Here is a 20,976-nt window from a genome sequence, read left to right on the forward strand (position 1 = left end):
CACCAGATCCTTAACCCACTGAGCGAGCTACATGGAAACTCCTTGCCTATCACTTTAACGTCTATGGGATCTATAGCTATATCCCTTTTTTTTTTTTTTTGGCTGCACCCACAGCATATGGAAGTTCCCAGGCTAGGGGTCAAATCAGAGCTGCCATGGAACACAGCAACAGCAGATCCTTAACCCACTGAGCGATGCCAGGGATTGAACTCACATCCTCATAGACACTAGGTCAGGTTCTTAACCCACTGAGCCACAGTGGGAACTCCCAGGATTGCTTTTCAAACAGTCCTCCCCAAAGTCCACTTGGGCCCCAGGAAGACCTGGGCTCCACTCCCTGCCTATCCTTTGGATTAGCTGCTCCCAGCAGCCTCCCCATCCCTGCTCTCCAGCAGGGCCCGATCCTGCCCATCCCCCGCCTTTTGACTTTTCTTGGCAGCGGTCCGACTCCAGTCCACTGGAGTGAGTTGCCCTGTAACCATTACAGATGCTCCAAGATTAGAAATCAGCTCCCCATGGAGTTCCCTTCGTGGCTCAGAGGTTAATGAACCCGACTACAATCCACGAGGATGTGGGTTCAATCCCTGGCCTCACTCAGTGGGTTAAGGATGGAGCGTTGCTGTGAGCTGTGGTGTAGGCCGAAGACGTGGTTTGCTGTGGCTGTGGAAAAAGTCAGCTCCTCGGAGTTCCGGTTGTGGCGCAGTGGAAACAAATCCCACTAATATCTATGAGGATGCAGGGTTCAATCCCCTGCCTGGCTCAGTAGGTTGGGGATCCAGTGTTGCCATGAGCTGTGGTGTAGGCTGGCAGCTCTAGCTCTGATTCTACTGCCTAGCCTGGGAACATCCATATGCCACAGGTGCAGCCCTAAAAAGAAAAAATAAATAAATAAAAATAAAAGCTAAAAAAAAAAAAAGAAGTCAGCGCCCCACTTTTCCTGGCGATTTCCCCAAAATAGCCGTCACTGGGCAGGAGCTGGAGGAAGCAGCTCCCTCCCCGCCCCACTCCCTGTGGGAATAGTTTATTAATTGTATAAAAGGAAAGGGCTCTGGTCTGGGAGGGGGAGGGAACCTGAGGCCCTCAGATACCAGGCAAGTTCCTCTGGGGGGGCCTCTCCCCCTTTCCTAATACAGCTCACACTCCGAGGGAACATTCTGCATGCACCGGAGCCTGGGGGAACTCTTAGCCACGAAGGAAGGCGAGCATCAGGGGCAGGAAGGGGAGCAGATGTGGGAGGAGGGCAAGGGTCCCACACTCCAGCCACAGGACCATAGCACCTGCTGGGGCCCCAGGAATCCCGCCTGGAACAGAGCTGAGCGCCAGGGCTCAGCCAGGGAAGGCGGCGAGCTCCCAGCAGCCCCGCCGCAGCTGCCCACACTTATCAGGCTGCCAAGTCCCCAGGACCCTCGTGAGATGAACCCAAGTTCCTTTGTGCGCAGATCTGGGGTCCGGATGCCTCAGGATCGCTGGGGCCTGGGGTGGGGGGAGACGGGGTGTGTGTAGGTCAAAGGGGACTATAGTAAGCTGAGAAATGCACCCCCCTCGACTCAGCCAAGATATTCATGTCCAAATTCCTGGAACGTGCAAATGTAACAACGTTATTTGGAAAAAGAGCCTTTGCAGATGCAATAAGTTAAAGATTTTTTTCTTTATTACCACATTTATTTATTTATTTATTTTGGTCTTTTTGCCTTTTCTAGGGCCGCTCCCGTGGCATATGGAGGTTCTCAGGCTAGGGGTCAAATCGGAGCTGTAGCCACCAGCCTACACCAGAGCCACAGCAACACAGGATCCAAGCCGTCTGCAACCTACGCCACAGCTCACGGCAATGCCAGATCCTTAACCCACTGAGCAAGGCCAGGGATCAAACCCGCAACCTCATGGTTCCTAGTCGGATTCGTGAACCACCGAGCCACGACAGGAACTCCTCTTTATTACCACTTTTAAATTCTTTTTTTGTCTGTTCGTTTTGTTTTTTAGGACCGCACCCGAGGCATATGGAAGTTCCCAGACCAGGGGTCAAATTGGAGCTATAGCTGCCGGCCTATGCCACAGCCACAGCAACTCAGGATCCAAGCTGTGTCTGTGACCTACATCGCAGCTCACGGCAATGCCAGATTCTTAACCCACTGAGGGAGGCCAGGGATCGAACCTGCATCCTCATGGATCCTAGACGGGTTCCTTAACTGCTGAGCCACGAAGGGAACTCCTTAAATTCTCTTCATATCGCAGTCAAGGTCCCCATGCCTGATTCTTTTCTTCTTCTTTTTTTTTTTTTTTTTTTTTTTTTTACTTTTTTGGCCACTCTGAGGCATATAGACTTCGCGGGCCAGGGATCAGAGCTGAGCCACAGTTTTGACCCAGGCCACAGCTGCACGAATGCTGGTTCCTTAACTCATGGCTCTGGGCCAGGGATTGAACCTGCATCCTGGTACTGTAGAGACACTGCCACAGTGGGAACTCCCCAAGCCTGATTTTATTTTTTTCCCCTTTTCTAGGGTCACTTCCTGGGGCATGTGGAGGTTCCCAGGTTAGGGGTCTAATCAGAGCTGTAGCCGCTGGCCTATGCCAGAGCCACAGCAATGCGGGATTCGAGCCGAATCTGAAACCTACACCACAGCTCACGGTAACGCCGGATCCTTAACCCGCTGAGCAAGGCCAGGAATCAAACCCGAAACCTCATCGTTTCTAGTCGGATTCGTTAACCACTGAGCCACAACGGGAACTCCCCCAAGCCTGATTTTTAAGATGTACAAATTAAATGTATTACTCCCTTCAACAACAAGCTATTTTTTGCCTTGACCCAGATTTTTTTCCTTTCCTGATGGTTGACAATGTCCTAGTTTTTTTTTGTTTGTTTGTTTGCTTTTTAGGGCCGCACTCAAGGCATGTGGAGGTTCCCAGGCTAGGGGTCTAATCAGAGCTGTAACCACCGGCCTACACCACAGCCACAGCAACGTCAGATCCAAGCTGAGTCTGCAATCTACACCACAACTCATGGCAACACTGGATCCTTAACCCACTGATCAAGGCCAGGGATCAAACCCGAGTCCTCATGGATACTAGTCGGGTTCATTAACTGCTGAGCCATGACAGGAATTCCAGTATCCTAGTTCTTTATTCATAATACGACAGAGTGCATTCTGTTTTCTAATTTCTAAAACAATAAAATATTTTCACAACTCACCTACACTTGAACAATAAAAGACAAGTGTTCTAACCTGGGACTGGCCTTTTCCTTCTTTCAATCTTCCCTTCATTCTTTGCCTCTTTTTTTTTCTTTTTAGGGCCGCACCTGCAGCACATGGAAGTTCCCAGGCTAGGGGTCTAATAGGAGCTACAGCTGCCGGCCTACACCACAGCCACAGCAACATGGGATCTGAGCCGTGTCTGTGACCTACACCACAGCTCGTGGCAACACCGGACCCTTCATCCACTGAGTGGGACCAGGGATGGAACACAAGTCCTCATGGATATTTGTCAGGTTCATTACTGCTGAGCCACAGTGGAACTCCCTTCTTTGCCTTTTAAATAAATTGTTATTTGATGTGAGAGCATCTCAGATTATCCAGGTGGGCCATAAATATCATCATGAATGTGCTCATAAGACGAGGCAGAGGCCTTAAGAATGAGTCTCGGAGTTCCCGTCGTGGCGCAGTGGTTAATGAATCTGACTAGGAACCATGAGGTTGCAGGTTCGGTCCCTGCCCTTGCTCAGTGGGTTAACGATCCGGCGTTGCCATGAGCTGTGGTGTAGGTCGCAGACATGGCTCGGATCCTGCGTTGCTGTGGCTCTGGCGTAGGCTCGTGGCTACAGCTCCGATTCGACCCCTAGCCTGGGAACCTCCATATGCCGCGGGAGCGGCCCAAGAAAAGGCAAAAAGACAAAAAAAAAAAAAAAAGAATGAGTCTCATTCGAGCTAATTCATATAGAAAGGCAGTGAGAAGCCTCCTTATAACTTTTCTGATAAGATGGTCACCAGTATAGTGTCACCAGGTTTAGCAAGTAAAAACACAGGACACCCAGTTCATAACTGCATGGGATATACTTCTACAAAAAGATTATTGTTTATCCAGAATCAAAATTTAATTCGGCATCCTGTATTTTATCCAGCAACCCTAGGAGGAGTTCTCTCTTGCGCTCAACAGATACATTCTGATGTGATGATTTCAGTGAATGAGAATAGTTTTTTGTTTGAAGTTTATGGTTTATGTACCTTTAAGATTCTGCTGTCCTGGCAGGTGCCAATCCACGTATAGATATAAATTCGCGTGTTGTGAGGCCCTGGCATGGCACAGCATGTCCAGGCAGAGGGACCTAAAGCTGAAATACTCCTGGCAGGAGTGTGAAGCTGCAGAGAGCCAACGGGATGGGAAAGTGGGGACTAGCCATATAAATTAGGGAGTTCCCATCGTGGCTCAGTGGTGAACAAATCCAACTAGGAACCATGAGGTTGCAGGTTCGATCCCTGGCCTCGCTGAGTGGCTTAAGGATCCGCCATTGCCGTGAGCTACAGTGTGGCTTGCAGGTGCAGCTTGGATCCCGCATTGCTGTGGCTGTGGCGTGGGCCAGTGGCAACAGCTCTGATTAGACCCCTAGCCTGGGAACCTCCATATGCCGCGGTGTAGCCCTAGAAAAGGCAAAAAAAAAGCTATATAAATTAGAAGTACTAGCAGAGTTTTAATAGTCCATAAGACCTAAAAGAGGAGTTCCCATCTTGGTTCAGCAGAAACAAATCTGACTAGTATCCATGGGGACGCAGGTTCAATCCCCGGCCTTGCTTCGTGGGTTAAAGATCCGGCATTTCGTGAGCTGTAGAGGAGGTCAAAGACTCGGCTCAGAACTAGTGTGGCTGTGGCTGTGGCTGTGGTGTAGACCAGCGGCCACAGCTCCGATTTGACCCCTAGCCTGGGAACCTCCATAAGCCTTGGGTGCAGCCCTAAAAAGAGACCAAAAAAAAAAAAAAAAAAAAAAAAAAAGACCTAAAAGAGCCTTTTTAAAAACATTTTTTATTGAAGTATAGTTGATTTACAGTGTTAATTTCTGCTGTCCAGCAAAGTGATTCAGTTTTACATATGTATATTCTTTATATATACACTCTTTTTCATATTCTTGTCCATTATGGTTCATCACAGGATGCTGAATATAGTTCCCTGTGCTCTAGAGTAGGACTCTGTTGTTTATCTCTGCTATATATAATAGTTGGCATCTGCTAATCCCAAACCCCCACTCCTTCCCTCCTCCACCCTCGTCCCCCTTGACAACTACAAGTCTTCATGTCTGTGAGTCTTTCTACTTTGTAGACAGGTTCATTTGTATCACGTCTTAGATTCCACCTATAAGTGATATCATATACGGGTCTTTGTCTGACTTACTTCAATTAGCGTGATAAAATCTAGGTCCACCCATGTTGCTGCAAACGGCATTTTTTCTTTCTAAAAGATCCTTTTACTGACTCTTATAGGAGAGAGAAATGATAGGAACTCTGTCAACATATGGTTTCACTCTGTGAAGGTGGGCAGAACATTTGGCATGTTATTCTTAGCCCTATCTTGCAGGAAGTCTCTGAACAAAAGAAACCAACGACTCTGCCCAGAAAACTAAACTTAAAAAAAAAAAAAATTGAACTTTTTTAAAAGGTTGATCAAAGTGAAGATAATCGAGGGGATTTAGAAACATGATGCTTCTGGAAAGTTTGGGGGTTAGGAAAGAATAGGAAATGTGGCAACTTAGGGATGGAAAGAACCAGCTTAGGAGTTTAGGATTTAGGAGTTCCTATCATGGCGCAGTGGAAATGAATCCAACTAGTATCCATGAGAACTCAGGTTCGATCCTTGGCCTTGCTCAGTGGCACTGCCATGAACTCTAGTAGGTCGCAGACACAGCTCGGATCTGGTGTTGCTGTGGCTGTGGCCTAGGCTGGCAGCTGTAGCTCCCATTTGACCCCTAGCCTGGGAACTTCCATACGCTGCAGGTGCAGCCCTAAAAAAAAAAAAAAAAAAAAAAAAAAAAAAAGTTCAGGGTTTAAGACAAGGGGATGGCTTTGGGCAAGGTGATTATATGTTATATTTAATAGCACCTGCAAATTTTTAAATAGCTAGGGCTTTTAGTCCTTCCACTAAAAAGTCATCTTTTCTCTAGACTTTCTAATGTTTAAAAAAACATTTTTGTAAATCATATTGGGAATTCAACTGAGACAGTGCCCTGTAAAAAGGATCACTGGGTTCGGAGAGGTGTCAGAAGTGGGTTCAAAGTCCCGGGCATATGGAGGTGCTGGGCTGAGGTCTATTATGGTCAGTGTTTCAGGTCTAATTTCAGAGACACTTAGCTTTTTTCTTTCTTTCCTTTTTTTTTTTTTTTTTAAGGACTGTATTCTCGGCATACAGAAGTTCCCAGGCTAGGGGTCGAATCAGAGCTGCAGCTGCCGGCCGACACCACAGCCACAGCAATGCCAGATCCCAGCCACGTCTGCGACCTACACCACAGTTCACAGCACCATCAGATCCTTAACCTACTGAGCGAGGCCAGGGATGGAACCTGTATCCTCACGGATCCTAGTCGGATGTGTTACCTCTGAACCACAACGTGAACCCCGACACTTGGCTTTTCAAGCATTCACGAGCTGTACCGCATGGAGCAAAATTTTTCTTCCCCTGACATAACTGGGGGGCGCCCCCCGCCCCCGCCGGGGAATGCATGGGAGGAAAGTCTTGCTTTCTTTTTCAAAGGTTTCTCTTTCTAACCAGAAGGAGCTAGGCCTACTCACAGTCTCAGCTCAGCCTCCTCCTCCAACATGTGCCCTGTTATGGGGAGGAAAGGGCCCAGGTTTGGGGTTCTGCAGGAATGGTCTAGAAGGCAAACAGAGTGGAAGGCCTGTGCAGGAGAGCAGCTTGCCCTTTGGGTTTCTTTTCTTTTTTTTCTTCTTTTTTTCTTTTTTTGGCTTTTTAGGGCTGCACCTGTAGCATATGGAGGTTCTCTCAGGCTAGGGGTCCAATCAGAGTTACAACTGCCAGACTACACCACAGCCACAGCCACATCAGATCTGAGCTGCGACTGCGACCTACATCACAGCTCACGGCAACGCCGGATCCTCAATCCACTGAGCGAGGCCAGGGATCGAACCCGAAACCTCACGGTTCCTAGTCAGGTTCATTTCTGCTGCGCCACGATGGGAGCTCCGCCTTTGGTTTTTCCTGCTTGCATGTTACTACCTGCTTCTTGGCACCCCGGGAATGAGAACAGGGGGCTGCATACTGGTCAGTTAAATAGCCTTTGGTCTAAGTTGGACTGGAGGGAAAGCAACGTGAATAACGGGCGGCACAGAATATGGGGCCCACTGAGGAGGTCGCGTCCCTCCCGAGGGTGTCCCCACACTCCCAAGACCTCTCCGTGGGCCCGAGGCTGAGCTACACTAATGAGCTAAACTTCGCTCTTCCATCGTATGTAGCCTGATGTGTCTGCCTCCATGAGCATATTCCCTAGGCTTGTCTCCCTGGTCTTGAGCCAGTGTCTCATGGTTTTTTGTTTTTTTTTTTTTTGGTTTTATTAATATGATTTTTTTCCATTATAGTTGATTTACAGTGTTCTGTCAATTTCTACTGCACAGCAAAGTGACCCGTCACACACGTATATACATATTCTTTTTCTCACATTATCCTCCATCATGTTCCATCACAAGTGACTAGATGTAGTTCCCAGTGCTACACAGCAGGATCTCTTTGCTTATTCACTCCAAAGGCAATAGTTTGCATCTGTCAACCCCAGACTCCCAGTCCATCCCACTCCCTCCCCCTTGGCAACCTGTCTGTTCTCCAAGTCCGTGAGTTTCTTTTCTGTGGAAAAGTTCATTTGTGCCGTATATTAGATTCCAGGTATAAGTGATATCGTATGGTGTTTGCCTTTCTCTTTCTGACTTATTTCACTTAGTATGAGAGTCTCTAGTTCCATCCATGTTGCTGCAAATGGCACTATTTTGTTCTTTTTTATGGCCGAGTACTATTCCACTGTGTATATATACCACATCTTCTTCTTCTTTTTTTTTCTTTGACTTTTTGGCTTTTTGGCTTTTAGGGCTACACCCAAGGCATATGGAAGTTCCCAGGCTAGGGATCCAATCGGAGCTGTAGCCACTGGCCTACACCAGAGCCACGGCAACACAGGATCTGAGCCTTATCTGCAACCTACACCACAGCTCATGGCAATGCCAGGTCCTTAACCCACTGAGCAAGGCCAGGGATCAAACCCAAGTCTTCATGGATACCAGTCGGGTTTGTTAACCACTGAGCCATGATGGGAACTCCTACCACATCTTCTTAATCCATTATCTGTCAATGGATATTTAGGTTGTTTCCATGTCTTGGCTATTGAGAAGAGTGCTGCAATGAACATGTGGGTGCATGGATCTTTTTCAAGGAAAGTTTTGTCCTGATATATGCCCAAGAGTGGGATTGCTGGGTCATATGGTAGTTCTATACTTAGTTTTCTGAGGTACCTCCATACAGTTTGCCATATGGTTGTACCAATTTACATTCCCACCAACAGTGTAGGAGGGTCCCTTTTCTCCACATCCTCTCCAGCATTTATTTGTTGACTTGTTAACAAATGACAAATGGCCACTCATGTCTCATGTTTCACCTCTCTCACAACACTTTTCAGAGTTCGTTCCTAATGAAAGAGGTTCACACGATAGAGAAAAAAGCAGCTAGCTGTCACATTATGATAGAGATGAAAAATGCCACCATGGAACTCTCCCCCTGAAGTATCCAGAACACAGCTAAGCTGACCACCCCCAACCCCACAAGAAAAAAGACAAGAGGCACAAAAGCCAAGACATGGAAACAACCTAAATGTCCATTAACAGAGGAATGGATTAAGAAGATGTGGTACATGTATACAATGGAATATTACTCAGCCCTAAAAAAGAAAGAAAGAATGCCATCTGCAGCAACATGGATACAACTACAGATTCTTTTTTTTTTTTTTTGTCTTTTGTCTTTTTGTCTGTTGTTGTTGCTATTTCTTGGGCCGCTCGCACGGCATATGGAGGTTCCCAGGCTAGGGGTTGAATCGGAGCTGTAGCCACCGACCTACGCCAGAGCCACAGCAACGCGGGATCCGAGCCGCGTCTGCGACCTACACCACAGCTCACGGCAACGCCGGATCGTTAACCCACTGAGCAAGGGCAGGGACCGAACCCGCGACCTCATGGTTCCTAGTCGGATTCGTTAACCACTGCGCCACGACGGGAACTCCCAGATTCTCATATTAAGTGAAGTCAGAAAGAGAAAGGCGGATACCATGTGATATCACTTATATGTGGAATCTAAATATGGCACAGGAGTTCCCGTTGTGGCTCAGTGGTTAACGAATCCGACTAGGAACCATGAGGTTGCGGGATCAATCCCTGGCTTCACTCAGTGGGTTAAGGATCCGGCGTTGCCTTGAGCTGTGGTGTAGGTTGCAGACGCGGCTCGAATCCCGAGTTGCTTGGCTGTGGTGTAGCCAGCGGCTACAGCTCTGATTGGACCCCTAGCCTGGGAACCTCCATATGCCGTGACTGCGGCCCTGAAAAGCAAATAAAATAAAATATGGCACAAATGATTCTATCGAAAAAACAGAAGCAGACACACAGACATGGAGAACAGACTTGTGGTTGCCAAGGTCGGGGGGAGGGTGCGGGATAGACTGGGAGTTTGGGATTAGTGGATGCAAACTATTACATTTAGAATGGATAAGCAATGGGGTCCTGCTGTGTGGCACAGTAAACTGTGTCCATTCTCTTGGGATAAAACATGATGGAGGATGATATGAGGAAAAGAATGTATATCCTCCATCATGTTTTATAATATATATGTATGACTGGGTCACCTTTCTGCACAGCAGAAATTGGCACAAAACTGTAAATCAACTATAATTAAAAAAATAAAAAAAAGATACTTCAAAGCATTCCGTTGTGGCTCAGCAGTAACGAACCCAACTGGGATCCATAGCATATGGGTTTGATCCCTGGCCTTGCTTAGTGGGTTAAGGATCCGGCGTGGCTGTGGCTGGCAGATGTAGCTCTGATTCAACCCCTAGCCTGGGAACTTCCATATGCCACAGGTGCAGCCTAAAAACGCCAAAAAAAAAAAAAAAAAAAAAATTAAAAATTTTTTTTCATAAAAAAGTAAGAAAAAAGACAAGGTGACCGCCAGGGGCAAGAAAGAGAAGGTGATGCAGCCGCCATGTCCTGAGCCTCAGGCGGAAGGGCCACCTGGTGGACGGTCTTGAGGAAGGATGAACACCTGCGCCACCCAGTGGGTGGGGGGGAGGGGGGGGACCTCCACCTGCAGAGCCGCTGTACAACATGGACTTGGAGAGCCGAGAGGTAACCCTCTACCTGGGGTCTATCCCGACGGGAGTAGCAGCTGCCATTCCCCGTGGCCAAGTGCCATGTGGCTGGGAGTGATCCTGAACAAATGAGCGAATCTGGCTGGCACCACCTCTAGAAGGGGCACTTGGGCATTTAACAACGGAAAATGAGTAACGACGGATCTCATGAGATACTCATTCCACAGGCCAGGCAATGAAGCATTCAAGTGCATTTTCCATGATTTTGCCCTGAGTATGATTATAGTTGTATGTGAGCTGTAATAATTATTTCTAGTTATAATTCTGTGTGAGCGTCTTCTTAGCACTGGGCTGGGCAGAGCACAGAAGCTGGCAAATAAAAAAGGTACTCTTGGAGTTCCCGTCGTGGCTCAGTGGTTAACAAGTCCGACTAGGAACCAGGAGGTTTCGGGTTCGATCCCTGGCCTCGCTCATTGGGTTAAAGATCTGGCATCGCCGTGAGCTGTGGTGTAGGTCGCAGAAGCGGCTTGGATCCCGTGTTGCTGTGGCTGCGGTGTAGGCCCGTGGCTATGGCTCCAATTCGACCCCTAGCCTGGGAACCCTGCATATGCCATGGGAACGGCCCTAGAAAAGACAAAAAGACAAAAAAAAAGGCACACTCAGTGAAACTTGCCATTGCCCATTCAATTGTAACTGTTTTTTTAATCTTTCATTTGTTGATTTATTTTTGTCCCCCCCCCCACCCTTGGCAAGTGGGATTTCCTGAGCCAGGGATCAAACCCGCGCCACAGCAGTGACAACGCCAGATTAGCCCCCTAGGCCACCAGGAAACTCCGAGAGTTAGCATTTTTTAGCAGTACAGTGTTTTTAAATTAAAAAAAAAAAAAAATGAGGCCAAGGGAGATGATACACACAGGAGAAGGTCATGAAAAGCCAAGCAGGGACTAGAGTGGGGGAGCCGCAAGCCTACCAGGGCCAGCACCCCCTAGAAGCTGGAAGAGGGGGAGTTCCCGTTGTGGCTAACAAACTCAACGAGTATCCATAAGTTTGATCCAACCCCTAGCCTGGGAACCTCCATATGCTGGGGGTGCGGCCCTAAAAGAAAGCAAAAACATGGGAGTCCAAGCCCCGGAGTGAAAGCCTCGGAGTGAGAAGGAGGAGCACCCATCTAAGGGGCATGCGTGGTCCAGGCACCGAAGGACCAGACCTCGTGCTGCTGCTGCACAAGGGAGGAGTCCAGTGGGTGCACTGTGTCGGGGGCATCAGGAGGGGCTGCCTTGCCAAGCTTTTCCACAGGCAGGGACTCCGTTAGATGCAAAAGGTAAGAGCCAGGAGATCCTCAAGGGAGCCCTGATGAAAAGCTGAGGCGGGGGGGGGGGGCGGGGGGGGGGGGCTGGAAAGCTGCTTCTAGAAACTCAAGACTCAAGCCCAGTCTCTGGAGGAGCAGATGCCTCACATGGAACAGTCCTTCCTCCTCATGAGGTGTTTGGACCGGCAGTGGCCCAAGAAGAACCATCTGTGGACACCTAGAGTTCTTGCCTCCACGACCAGCCTCCTGGGGGCATCTTGCCTGCACACGGCTCCCAGGTGTGGCCCCGGCTCCCAGGAACCTAGTCACCCCTGCACCCCTGCCCAGCAACCTCCCCTCAATGCCTGCTTCTAGCGGTGAAGAGAAGGCTGTTTTTTCCCGAAACATCCGAGGAAGAGCTGAACAACTGCCCACAAGCTTCCAGAAACTCGTTAGACCGGATTCCTGAGATGCAAAAACTGCCAGAGAGCATCAGACTGCCTTCCTGATTGGATTAGACCAGGGCAGGGGCCTGGGTCCCCTCCACAGGGAGGTGGGGCCATTGCAGTCCCTGGCTGTGTTGGGAGGGGGTTGGAGGCGGGGGCAGCCTGCCAGGGACAAGCTCAGAACAGCCAGAAAACCTGGGTCTCGGCCACAGAGAGAGCCAGGTGTGGATGGGTGTTAAGTTCCTGCCCTTGCTAAAGATCCAGAGTGTCTCCTAAGAGGGGCTTGGCCCTCAGACTTCTGTGTGGCCACTGGTGGCCTTACTCAGGCCACCTGCTGCTCCTAGAGAGAGAGTGGGGAAAGCCAGCAAGGGTGGCCCTACAGGACCAGCTCAGGGAGCAGCTCAGTAGAAACCAAGAGAGGGGCCAAGGGGAGGCGGGTGAGTGCCCCCCACAGTGCCACATGAGTCCATGGGTGGGCCCCAGCTTTGGGCAATGTGAACCTCCAAGGCCCCTCTTTGCAGGGACCTCAGGGTCCTGTCCACCCTGCCCCAAGTCTAAACAGGAGGTCTAGGAGGTTCCCTTGCGGTACAGTGGGTTAAGGATATGGCATTGCCACAGACATGCGGTTTGGGTTAAAACCACAGTGCGGGTTCGCTCCCCGGCCCAAGAACTTCTACATGCTGCAGGTGGGGCCAAAAAAATAAAATAAAATAAAAAGAGGAGTTCCTATTGGGGCTCAGCGGGTTAAGAATCTGACTAATATCCATGAGGATGCAGGTTCGATCCCTGGCCTCGCTCAGTGGGTTAAAGCATCCATTGTTGCCATGAGCTGCTGTGTAGGTCACAGACACGCCTCAGATCTGGCGTTGCTGTGGCTGTGGCCTAGGCCGGCAGCTGCAGCTCTAAATTGACTCCTAGCCTGGGAACCTCCATATGCTGCAGGTGTGGCCCTAAAAAGACAAAAATATAAACAAACAAATAAATAAATAAATAAATGGAGTTCCTGTCATGGCTCAGAGGTAATGAACCAGACTAGTATCTGCACGGGTTCGATCCCTGGCCTTGCTCAGTGGCTTAAGGCTCCTTCGTGGCTGTGGTGTAGGCCAGGAGCTACAACTTGATTCGACCCCTAGCCTGGGAGTTTCCATATGCCGTGGGTGTTGCCCTACAAAGACAAAACAAAACAAAACAAAACAAAACACACACACACACACAAAAGAAACCCCCATAATTTGAAAGGGAAAGAAAGGAAGGAAGATAAACAGGAGGTCTACACCACAGCCCTCACCTAACCCACCTACTACCTAGTTCCGCAGCTTGTGTGAGGGGGGTGTGCGTGTTGAGCTGCCGGACTCTGAAGCAGCTGGGCAGAGCTTTTCTCTTTTATCTGCAGCCCAGCCGGCAGGACCCTTCCCTTCCTAAGGTGGACGGCAGCAAGCACCCCGGCCGATCCCATCCCCTCGCTGCAGACAGCCCAACACCCATCTCTCGTTGGCTGGGACCGGCCACAGCTTGGCCTGACCTCTGCTCCAGCCATGGCCGTGACCGACCTTGGGCCCCCACGAGGGATGGCTGAGACGCTGCACCCTGCTGAGACCCCAGTCCCCGGACAGGCCTCGTCCCCCCTCCCTCTTCCCTGGGCTCCGGACCAGACCAACCGCCAGGGCTGAGCCAGGAGAGATGGCAGAGGCAGCCAGGTGAGGAAGGGGTGATGAGATGGCCGTCACCAGGTGTCAGCTGAGGCCAAGACCACACGGAGGCAAGGACAGAGACTGAGACAAGGCCAGTGGGTCTGAGACAGGCCTGGAGCCAGCACAGAGAGAAGAACGGGCCCCAGGTGAGCTTGGTTAGAAACCCAGAGGTGACTTCACATAGACACCCCTTGGTGTGCGCCCTGGCTACGTGGCCTTGCGGGATCTGCCTGCAGCTCTCGTTGCAGAGAGGGATGCTGATGGGGTGGGGGAGGGGTGGAAGCATCTGGAGGAGCCAGGATGCAAACGGGGGCCCCAGGGCTGGGCAGCTGGGCTGTCTCCCCTCCTGCACCCAGCCCCTGGTTTCCACATGCTGCAGATGCGGCCCAAGCCTCCCTCTGCAATTCACACTAGAAGAGCAATGCGATCCTGACTTTTAGAATCTAGAATATTCCCTCTGGAGGCTCCTTGGTGATCCAGGGCATTGCACGTCTCCTACTTAAAATTCTTTGGGGTTCCATCCATCAGCCTCCCTGACATCCAGCAGTCACCACAGACTTGAGGATACCTTTTAAGGTCAAAAAGGGTGGCAGGGGTGGAGGCCCTGGGGCCAAGAGTGGGGACGAAAGGAAAGGGGTGGGGGTGGCCCCTCGTGCCTCTGGAGGGCATGGGCTTTGGTGGCAACATCCCTGAAGAAGCTTAGTTCATCTCTACTTCCTGTGCTTTCATCACCCAGACAGGCTGGCAGGGCAGGGCCTGGGGGTCAGGGGTCCTGTGGCCATCAGTTCAAGATCCTTGCAAAGCCCCTACCCTTAGGGCCCACCACGCCAGAGCCTAGGCCTGGGGAGCTGAGTCCCAAACAGCAGGTGGGTAGAGCCAAGGAGGTCCCTGTCAGTCTAGGCCAAGGCCAGTGGACCCCTGACTTCAGGCATCCAGACAGCCTCGGCCCTGGGGGTGAGCTATGCCCAGGGGCTGGGACCCACCACTGCCTCCCAGAGACAGCCAGGCCCCAGGGAGGAAACTGCTTCCCTCCAAGGACAAAGCTGGGATCAGCCAGGGCAGGGATGCTTCTGGGCTGCATGGCCCAAGGCTGTGGCCAGAGACAGCAGATGGACTCACTGACCTCTCAAAGAGAAAGCCAAGTCCTCCAGAGCAGCAGGGTGGACAGCACCCCCTTCAGGCCCCAGCCCCAGCCCCCTCACGTGGCGCAGACACATGCCCCGTGCTGCCCCCACCAGCAGGGCCCTGGGCCTGCAGCATCTGCTCTTTGCTTTTCTGAGCACCACCTGTGTGGCTCTCGTGCCCAGCCTGGGGTCTCCCTCCACGATGCCCAGAGGAGGCGCCAAGTCCTTTAGGGGTTGGCTATGGTCTGGGTTCACACCTCAAACGGGGCCTGGGGCTGGGGGCCGCTGACTCAGGAGCTGGCCAGGATCTGGGCTCCGAAGGCCAGGACACACATCGCACACTATCCTTCCTGCTCAGAAATGTTCACGCTCAGCTGCCCCACCCTCCCCTGTCCCTTCTGAGAACCAGGAAACCATGTGGGCTGCTGGGGTGAGCCGCAGGTTTGGGGAGGGGCCTCTCACCACACATTTCTCCCCCTCCCCCGTAGGGCTAGGGCTGAGCAGAAGCTCCTGGAAGCCCAGGATGACGGCTCACCCTGACTGGGGGACCACTGACCACATCCAGAGCCAAATGGAGCACAGGGACAGCGCACAGGGAGCTCTTGTCACCGCCAGAGGTGCGCTCAGGGGGACTTCGGCTCCTCCCCCCAGCCCCCGTACCGCCCCCCCTTCTGCCCCTGGTTTTGCATAATCCTGGCCAGCGGGGAAAAGGGTAAAAATCTTGCCAAGTATTTCAGCAGGAGTGCTGGCAATTGCCTCACCCTTCCTGGATTTGGCAAAATATGATTCACTCCACCCTGGGGTGGGCCACTGGTCAGGTGGACGGACCATAAATAGGGTCCCCCGGGCAGCCTTCTCACTCGCCTCCCCCTCCTTCAGCGGCTGTCCGGAGGACCAGACTCCTCGGCCCTGCAACCATGGCCCTAAGTCTCCTGTGGCTGGGCCTCACCCTGCTGGGGGCCCTGCAGACCCAGGCCCAGGGCACCATCCCCAACTGGATCCCGGCACCCCCTCTGTCCAAGGTCCCGCTGCAGCCCAACTTCCAGGCTGACCAGGTAAGGGGCCCGGAGGGACCAAGGCGGGGGAAGGGGCCAGACAGGAGGAGAGGGGGAAGGGTCTTAGTAATAAGCCTGCAGGGCCGGACAGCCCCAGGCTTCAGCTCAACCTGCCCTGGGGCCCCCTGATGGAACCCAGGCCCCAGCGCCGCACACCCACCCTGTCACCTGGGCACACGCCTTCCCAGGTCTATCTCCCATAGTCGCCGTAGTCTGTGCCTGGTGGGGACACCTTCCGTCCCTCTACACAATGAGGAAATCGAGGCACAGGGAGGCCAGCTGGCCACTCACCTGGGTCACCCCATCCCTGCCACTTTCGGGGCTCTCTCCTGGCCTGGCCGTCTCCAGCTCCCACCAGCTTCATCAGTGCAGGCCCAACCCAGGGGGCAAGCCCAGCCCCAAGCCCTGAGGCTTCGTTAATGGGGCTCCTGGTTCAGGGTAAAGTGCCCAGAGGTGCCCGCAGGGGCAGAGCAGTAGGCCCCCCCGCCCAGGGCCGTTCGTGGGCTCTACCTAGTATCAGCCCCCTGCAGTTCCAGGGGAAGTGGTACGTCGTAGGCCTGGCGGGGAACGCAGTTAAGAAGGAAGAGCAAGGCCGGTTTAAGATGTACACCACCACCTACGAGCTCAAAGAAGACGGCAGCTACAACGTCATCTCCACCCTGCTCAGGTGACAGCTGCCACCTCCTTGGGGAATGTTGGGGAGACCTGGGAGGAGGCGCTGCCTGAGGGTCTAGAGACAGACTGATGTCACTTAGCCAAGGGCTGATCAAAGGTGAAAGGCATTCCTCCTACAGCACTGGATTCATGCATTTGTTCACCATCTCAGCACAGACACACAGACAGTAGTGGGAACGGACACGGTCAACAGGACACAAGACAGAGACAGCAGGGGTGTCCTGGATGGGGAGGAGGGTCCCTGAATCCAGCCTGGAACCCCACCCAAGGCGTCACCGAGGGATTACAGGCAGGAAGCCTCTGGACCGGGCCTGGAAGGAGCTGGCCTTCCTCAGAAGTGGGCATGGGGTGTCCACGGCAGGGGCCAGAAGACATCACACGGCTGCCAGGAGCAGGGGCTGCTGAGGGGCCTGGCAGGGGGCAGGCCCCACACTGGCAGGGCCCTCAGGCACCAGCGAGAGGGTCCCTCTGGCTGTGATGGGAAAGGAGATGGACAGGTGCCAGGCATCTCAGCTCCATGGGCTTCTGGCTCCGGCATCCTGGAGGGATTGGGGTGGAGCATTTGTGGAGCAAGAAGCCAAAGAAGGATGGGTTTGGGGGGATCTGCTCTGGGAAACCAGGGGACAGGGTGGGATTCAGGTCAGGGTTGAGCCAGAAGCTAGGGGAGTCTTGGCAGGGAGCAGACTGGAACTCGGAGGGTGAATCCCCCAGGAGAGGCTACAGAGAGGGGACACAGAGGCAGGGAATAAACACTTGGGGGATGGGGATAAGCAGACAGTGTGTAGGGAAGGCCATCAAGGGGAGACGGCCCAGAAGAGAAGACAGGGGGTGCTGGAAGGTGGGGGGGGGGGGGGTCTGAGCAGGGTCAGATGGCCCCAGATGGATCAGGCAGGGTCAGCCAGGGGTAGGTGCAGAGGGTAAGACCCAGGCCCATCTAAGCTGGGTGGGGCGGAGACCTCCTGCTGTGGTGGGGGGTGGGCTGCCATAGGCTAGGTTGGACCAGGAGCATCAGAATCCTAGCCCCTCCAGCTGCAGATCTGACCCCTCTTCATCCAGCCCAAGGAGTCCCAGCCTGTGTCCTCCAGCTCTCACTCACCCAGCTCTCACTCCCACAGGGGCCAGCTCTGTGACAACTGGATCAGAACTTTTGTCCCAAGTCTCCAGCCGGGCCAGTTCAAACTGGGTGATATTAAGAGTGAGTCCTGGGGTTCCCTCTGTAGTGCACTGGCTTAAGGACTTTGCATTGCTGCAGCTGTGGTATAGGGTGCAGCTCCGGCTCAGGGCTCAGATTCAATCCCTGGCCCAGGAACTTCCATAGGCTGTGGGGGTGGCAGAAAAAGGATTAAAAAAAAAAAAAAAAAAAGGAGAGAGGGAGAGTCCTGGCAGTTCCCTGGTGGCTCAGTGGCTTAAGCACTGTCACTGCTGTGGCACAGGTTCAATCTCTACTCCGGGAAAGGGAATTTCAGCATGCCCCCCCCCCAAGAAAAAGACTTACTGTTATGGTTCAGCAGGTTAAGAACCCGACTAGTATCCATGAGGATGCAGGTTTGATCCCTGGCCTCGCTCTGTGGGTTAAGGATCCAGCGTTGCCGTGAGCTGTGGTGGAGGCCGGCAGCGGCAGCTCCCATTTGATCCCTAGCCTGGGAACCTCCATATGCTGTGGGTGTGGCCCTAACAGAAAAAAACCAACAAAGACTGAGTCCCGAGGGAGGTGGGCCCTGGGGTTCGGCTTCCAGGGGGCGGGGTCCTCCTGGAAGCGGGGGGGGGGGGGGGGGGGGGGGGGGTAGAGGGGTTGGGGGGGGTGTACACAGACCTGCCTGCCCCTCCCCGCGGATGCTGTCCTGTGGGCAGGGGAGAAAGGAGCGGCTCCCTCCCCCCGGGGGCGGGGGGTGCAGGCTGACTCCCCGCCCCCCCCACAGAATACTCTGGATTGCAGAGCTATGTCGTGCGTGTGGTGTCTACTAACTATAGCCAGTTCGCCATAGTATTCTTCAAGAAGGTTTCCAACAACCAAGAGTACTTCAAAACCACGCTTTACGGTGCGTCCTCACCCAGCACCTCGGGGCCCCGGCTCCTGGTCCCCGGGCGGAGGGGACAGGCCCATTCCCACCCAGCCCGCAGGTCCCCTCCGGTGGCGCCAGCTCCGTGTCCCGGGGGCGGGGGCGGGGGGAGGTCCTTCTGCAGACCCCCCCCCCCACAATGAAGGGGTCAGAAGCCCTGTGCAGTGACATGTATGGGGTGTTCGCTGGCCCCTGGGCCACAGGGAGGACCAAGGTGCTGTCCCCTGAGCTGAAGGAGAACTTTGTCCGCTTTGCCAAGTCTCTGGGCCTCAGCGATGACAACATCATCTTCCCCGTCGCAATCGGTAAATGGGCAGCTGGGGAAGGGGAAGGGGACCATTCAGGCCTGGTGCTGCCCCACCAGGGAAAAGGGGGCAGGGGACGAGGGGCTCGGTCCTCTGCTCCAGTCACGGGTGCCCCTGGGAGCCACTAAGGGTTCAGGAGGACCCTGCCCCACCCAGGGATCTGAGCCCCAAGTGTTCCTCCCTGACTGTGAAAATCTCAGGCCTCAGTGCAAGGGTCCCCAGTCTCGTCGCCCCAGGCCACTTTCCCCTTCTCCCCAGGCCCTGCCACCCTGTGCCACCTCCTCCTCACACCCCCTTGTCCTGGGCCACGTTCCCCCATTGCCTTGGGGCCTGCTCACCACTAATCCAGAAGGTACCCTTGGCTTCAGGCGGCCTGGCCTGGGCAGGGGGCTCCAGCCGGGCCACTCAGAGAGTCACTGGCCTCCCTGGAGCTGAAAGGCTGCCAAGCCTCTGCAGGTAAATGGGCAGAGGCCTGGGTGCCTGAGCGGCTGTGTGCCTGGGCTTCTTCACTGGCCTCCCCTGGAGAAAGGAGGACCCCAGGCTGCACGTCCCCAGGCCCTTCTCCCAATCTCCCACCCCATCCCTGAAGGGAACCCCCAGATCTGCCGATGCTGGGCCAGACTGGGGCCCGAGACACCCTGGGGTAGTGCAAGGGTGCTAGAAGGCAGGGGTGACACACACACATCCCTGCCCATTCTGACGGACTGTCTCCCCCACAGACCAGTGCATCGACGGCCAGTGAGCATGCAGTGAGTATGGCTGGGGAGGGGGCCCATGGGAGCCAGGGTGCGGCCGGGCTGGGGTCTCAGGCCTGCCCTTCCCCCAGCACTGCTGCTGTCTTTACTTCCCTGTCTCCCTCCTAGCGGCCTCCTGTCTCCCTCAGCTCCCATCACCTTCATGTCTTCAGCCTTTGCCCATCATGCCACCCAGCTGTCCTCACCAGCCTGGGTCCCAGTGGAAGGAGAGGGCCCAGAGATGCTTCTCATGGCACTGGCACCAGCTGCTCCCTGGGCTGCCCTGCTGATGGAGCCCCACCCTGCCTGCTAAATAAAGATATCCCCCGGCCCCCAGCCTGTGCTCCTTGACCCCTGTCCCATCTGGGAGGAGGACAGGCAGAGGGTGGGCTCACATTAGCATCGCTCTTGGACCCCCCTTTGTGGTCTTCAGCAAAGGATAGAGGCCACAGAACCGATAGCCAGCATTTTTTTTTTTTTTTTTTTTTTTTTTTTGCTGCACCCACAGCATACGGAATTTCTGGGCCAGGGATCAAGTCTGAGCCGCAGGTCCTGCTTCCCCAGGTACACTCCCAGCACCCTTCTGGAGCCCAAGACTCATCCCTCTCCAGGAATGTCTTGGGTGCTCTCTGCCACCTGCCCCAGCCATGGACACAGCATCTTCTGAGGGGGCTGAGGGCAGGTATCCAGCCCCAAGTGGTAGGGAGTAAGCAGAGGCTTGGCTGGAAGGGGGTACTAGGGGGACAGAGGGAGGAAGGGTACCCACCCCTCAACATCAAGGAGGGTCAGCTGACTTGGGTGGGGGCAGTTCACTGCGATTCTTCCCACTCTGGCTCCGTGGAGGGCGTCGCCTCCACTCAGCCTGGTTAAGGGGAAGGCAGGGCTGCCGTTATGTAAGTCAGTGGTGGCTCTGACCACAGGAGGACTCACTGTGCCTCCGTGTTGCTCAGTTGAAACAATAAGGCAGCTTCTGGGACAGAGAGGATCCCTTCCTGCTGTCATTATCGGGGTCTGGGCCTGACCCCCACCTAGAGGCTGGCCTGTTCGCAGGAACCGCCAGTGGGAGGCCAGGACCAGGCTGTAGCAGCCATAGGGCCTCCTAGCAGCTTCAGCTACAAGAGCCCCAATAAGTGAGCCCCTCTCCCCAGACGCGGACCTGACTCAGCGGCACCCCTGAACGGGTTCACGGCTCTGAGTCCAGCTCAGGAGCAACGCTTTCTGGCTGGGTGACTTTGGGCAGGCCTCCCCTTCCCAGCTGGTAAAAAGGA

The 20,976-nt window shown here is 53.6% G+C and overlaps 2 protein-coding genes and 1 long non-coding RNA gene across 4 annotated transcripts in view; 2 read left to right on the forward strand and 1 right to left on the reverse strand.

The window, feature by feature from the left end:
* Window positions 1-20,976, forward strand: part of STXBP1 (syntaxin binding protein 1) — a 775,650-nt gene that overhangs the window by 477,690 nt on the left and 276,984 nt on the right. The gene's annotated exons all lie outside the window — the stretch shown is intronic.
* Window positions 15,374-20,036, forward strand: LCN2 (lipocalin 2). Of its 2 annotated transcripts, XM_021088538.2 has the most exons (8): window positions 15,374-15,496; window positions 15,759-15,934; window positions 16,465-16,601; window positions 17,725-17,804; window positions 18,529-18,648; window positions 18,873-18,974; window positions 19,694-19,723; window positions 19,838-20,036. In XM_021088538.2, exons 1-7 carry the CDS (start codon window positions 15,403-15,405, stop codon window positions 19,714-19,716), a joined length of 732 nt encoding a protein of 243 aa, XP_020944197.2. In that variant the 5' UTR covers window positions 15,374-15,402; the 3' UTR covers window positions 19,717-19,723; window positions 19,838-20,036.
* Window positions 18,627-19,447, reverse strand: LOC146407291 (uncharacterized). The gene is made up of 2 exons (XR_014828900.1): window positions 19,313-19,447; window positions 18,627-18,986 (listed from the first exon to the last, which is right to left on the reverse strand). It is a non-coding gene; the product is annotated as an uncharacterized LOC146407291 (long non-coding RNA).

This window comes from Sus scrofa, chromosome 1 (assembly GCF_054392235.1).
Source record: "Sus scrofa isolate SSC_HxYL_T2T_F1_AM1 chromosome 1, Sscrofa_HxYL_maternal_Yorkshire_Landrace_v2.0, whole genome shotgun sequence".
Classification (NCBI taxonomy): Eukaryota; Metazoa; Chordata; class Mammalia; order Artiodactyla; family Suidae; genus Sus; species Sus scrofa.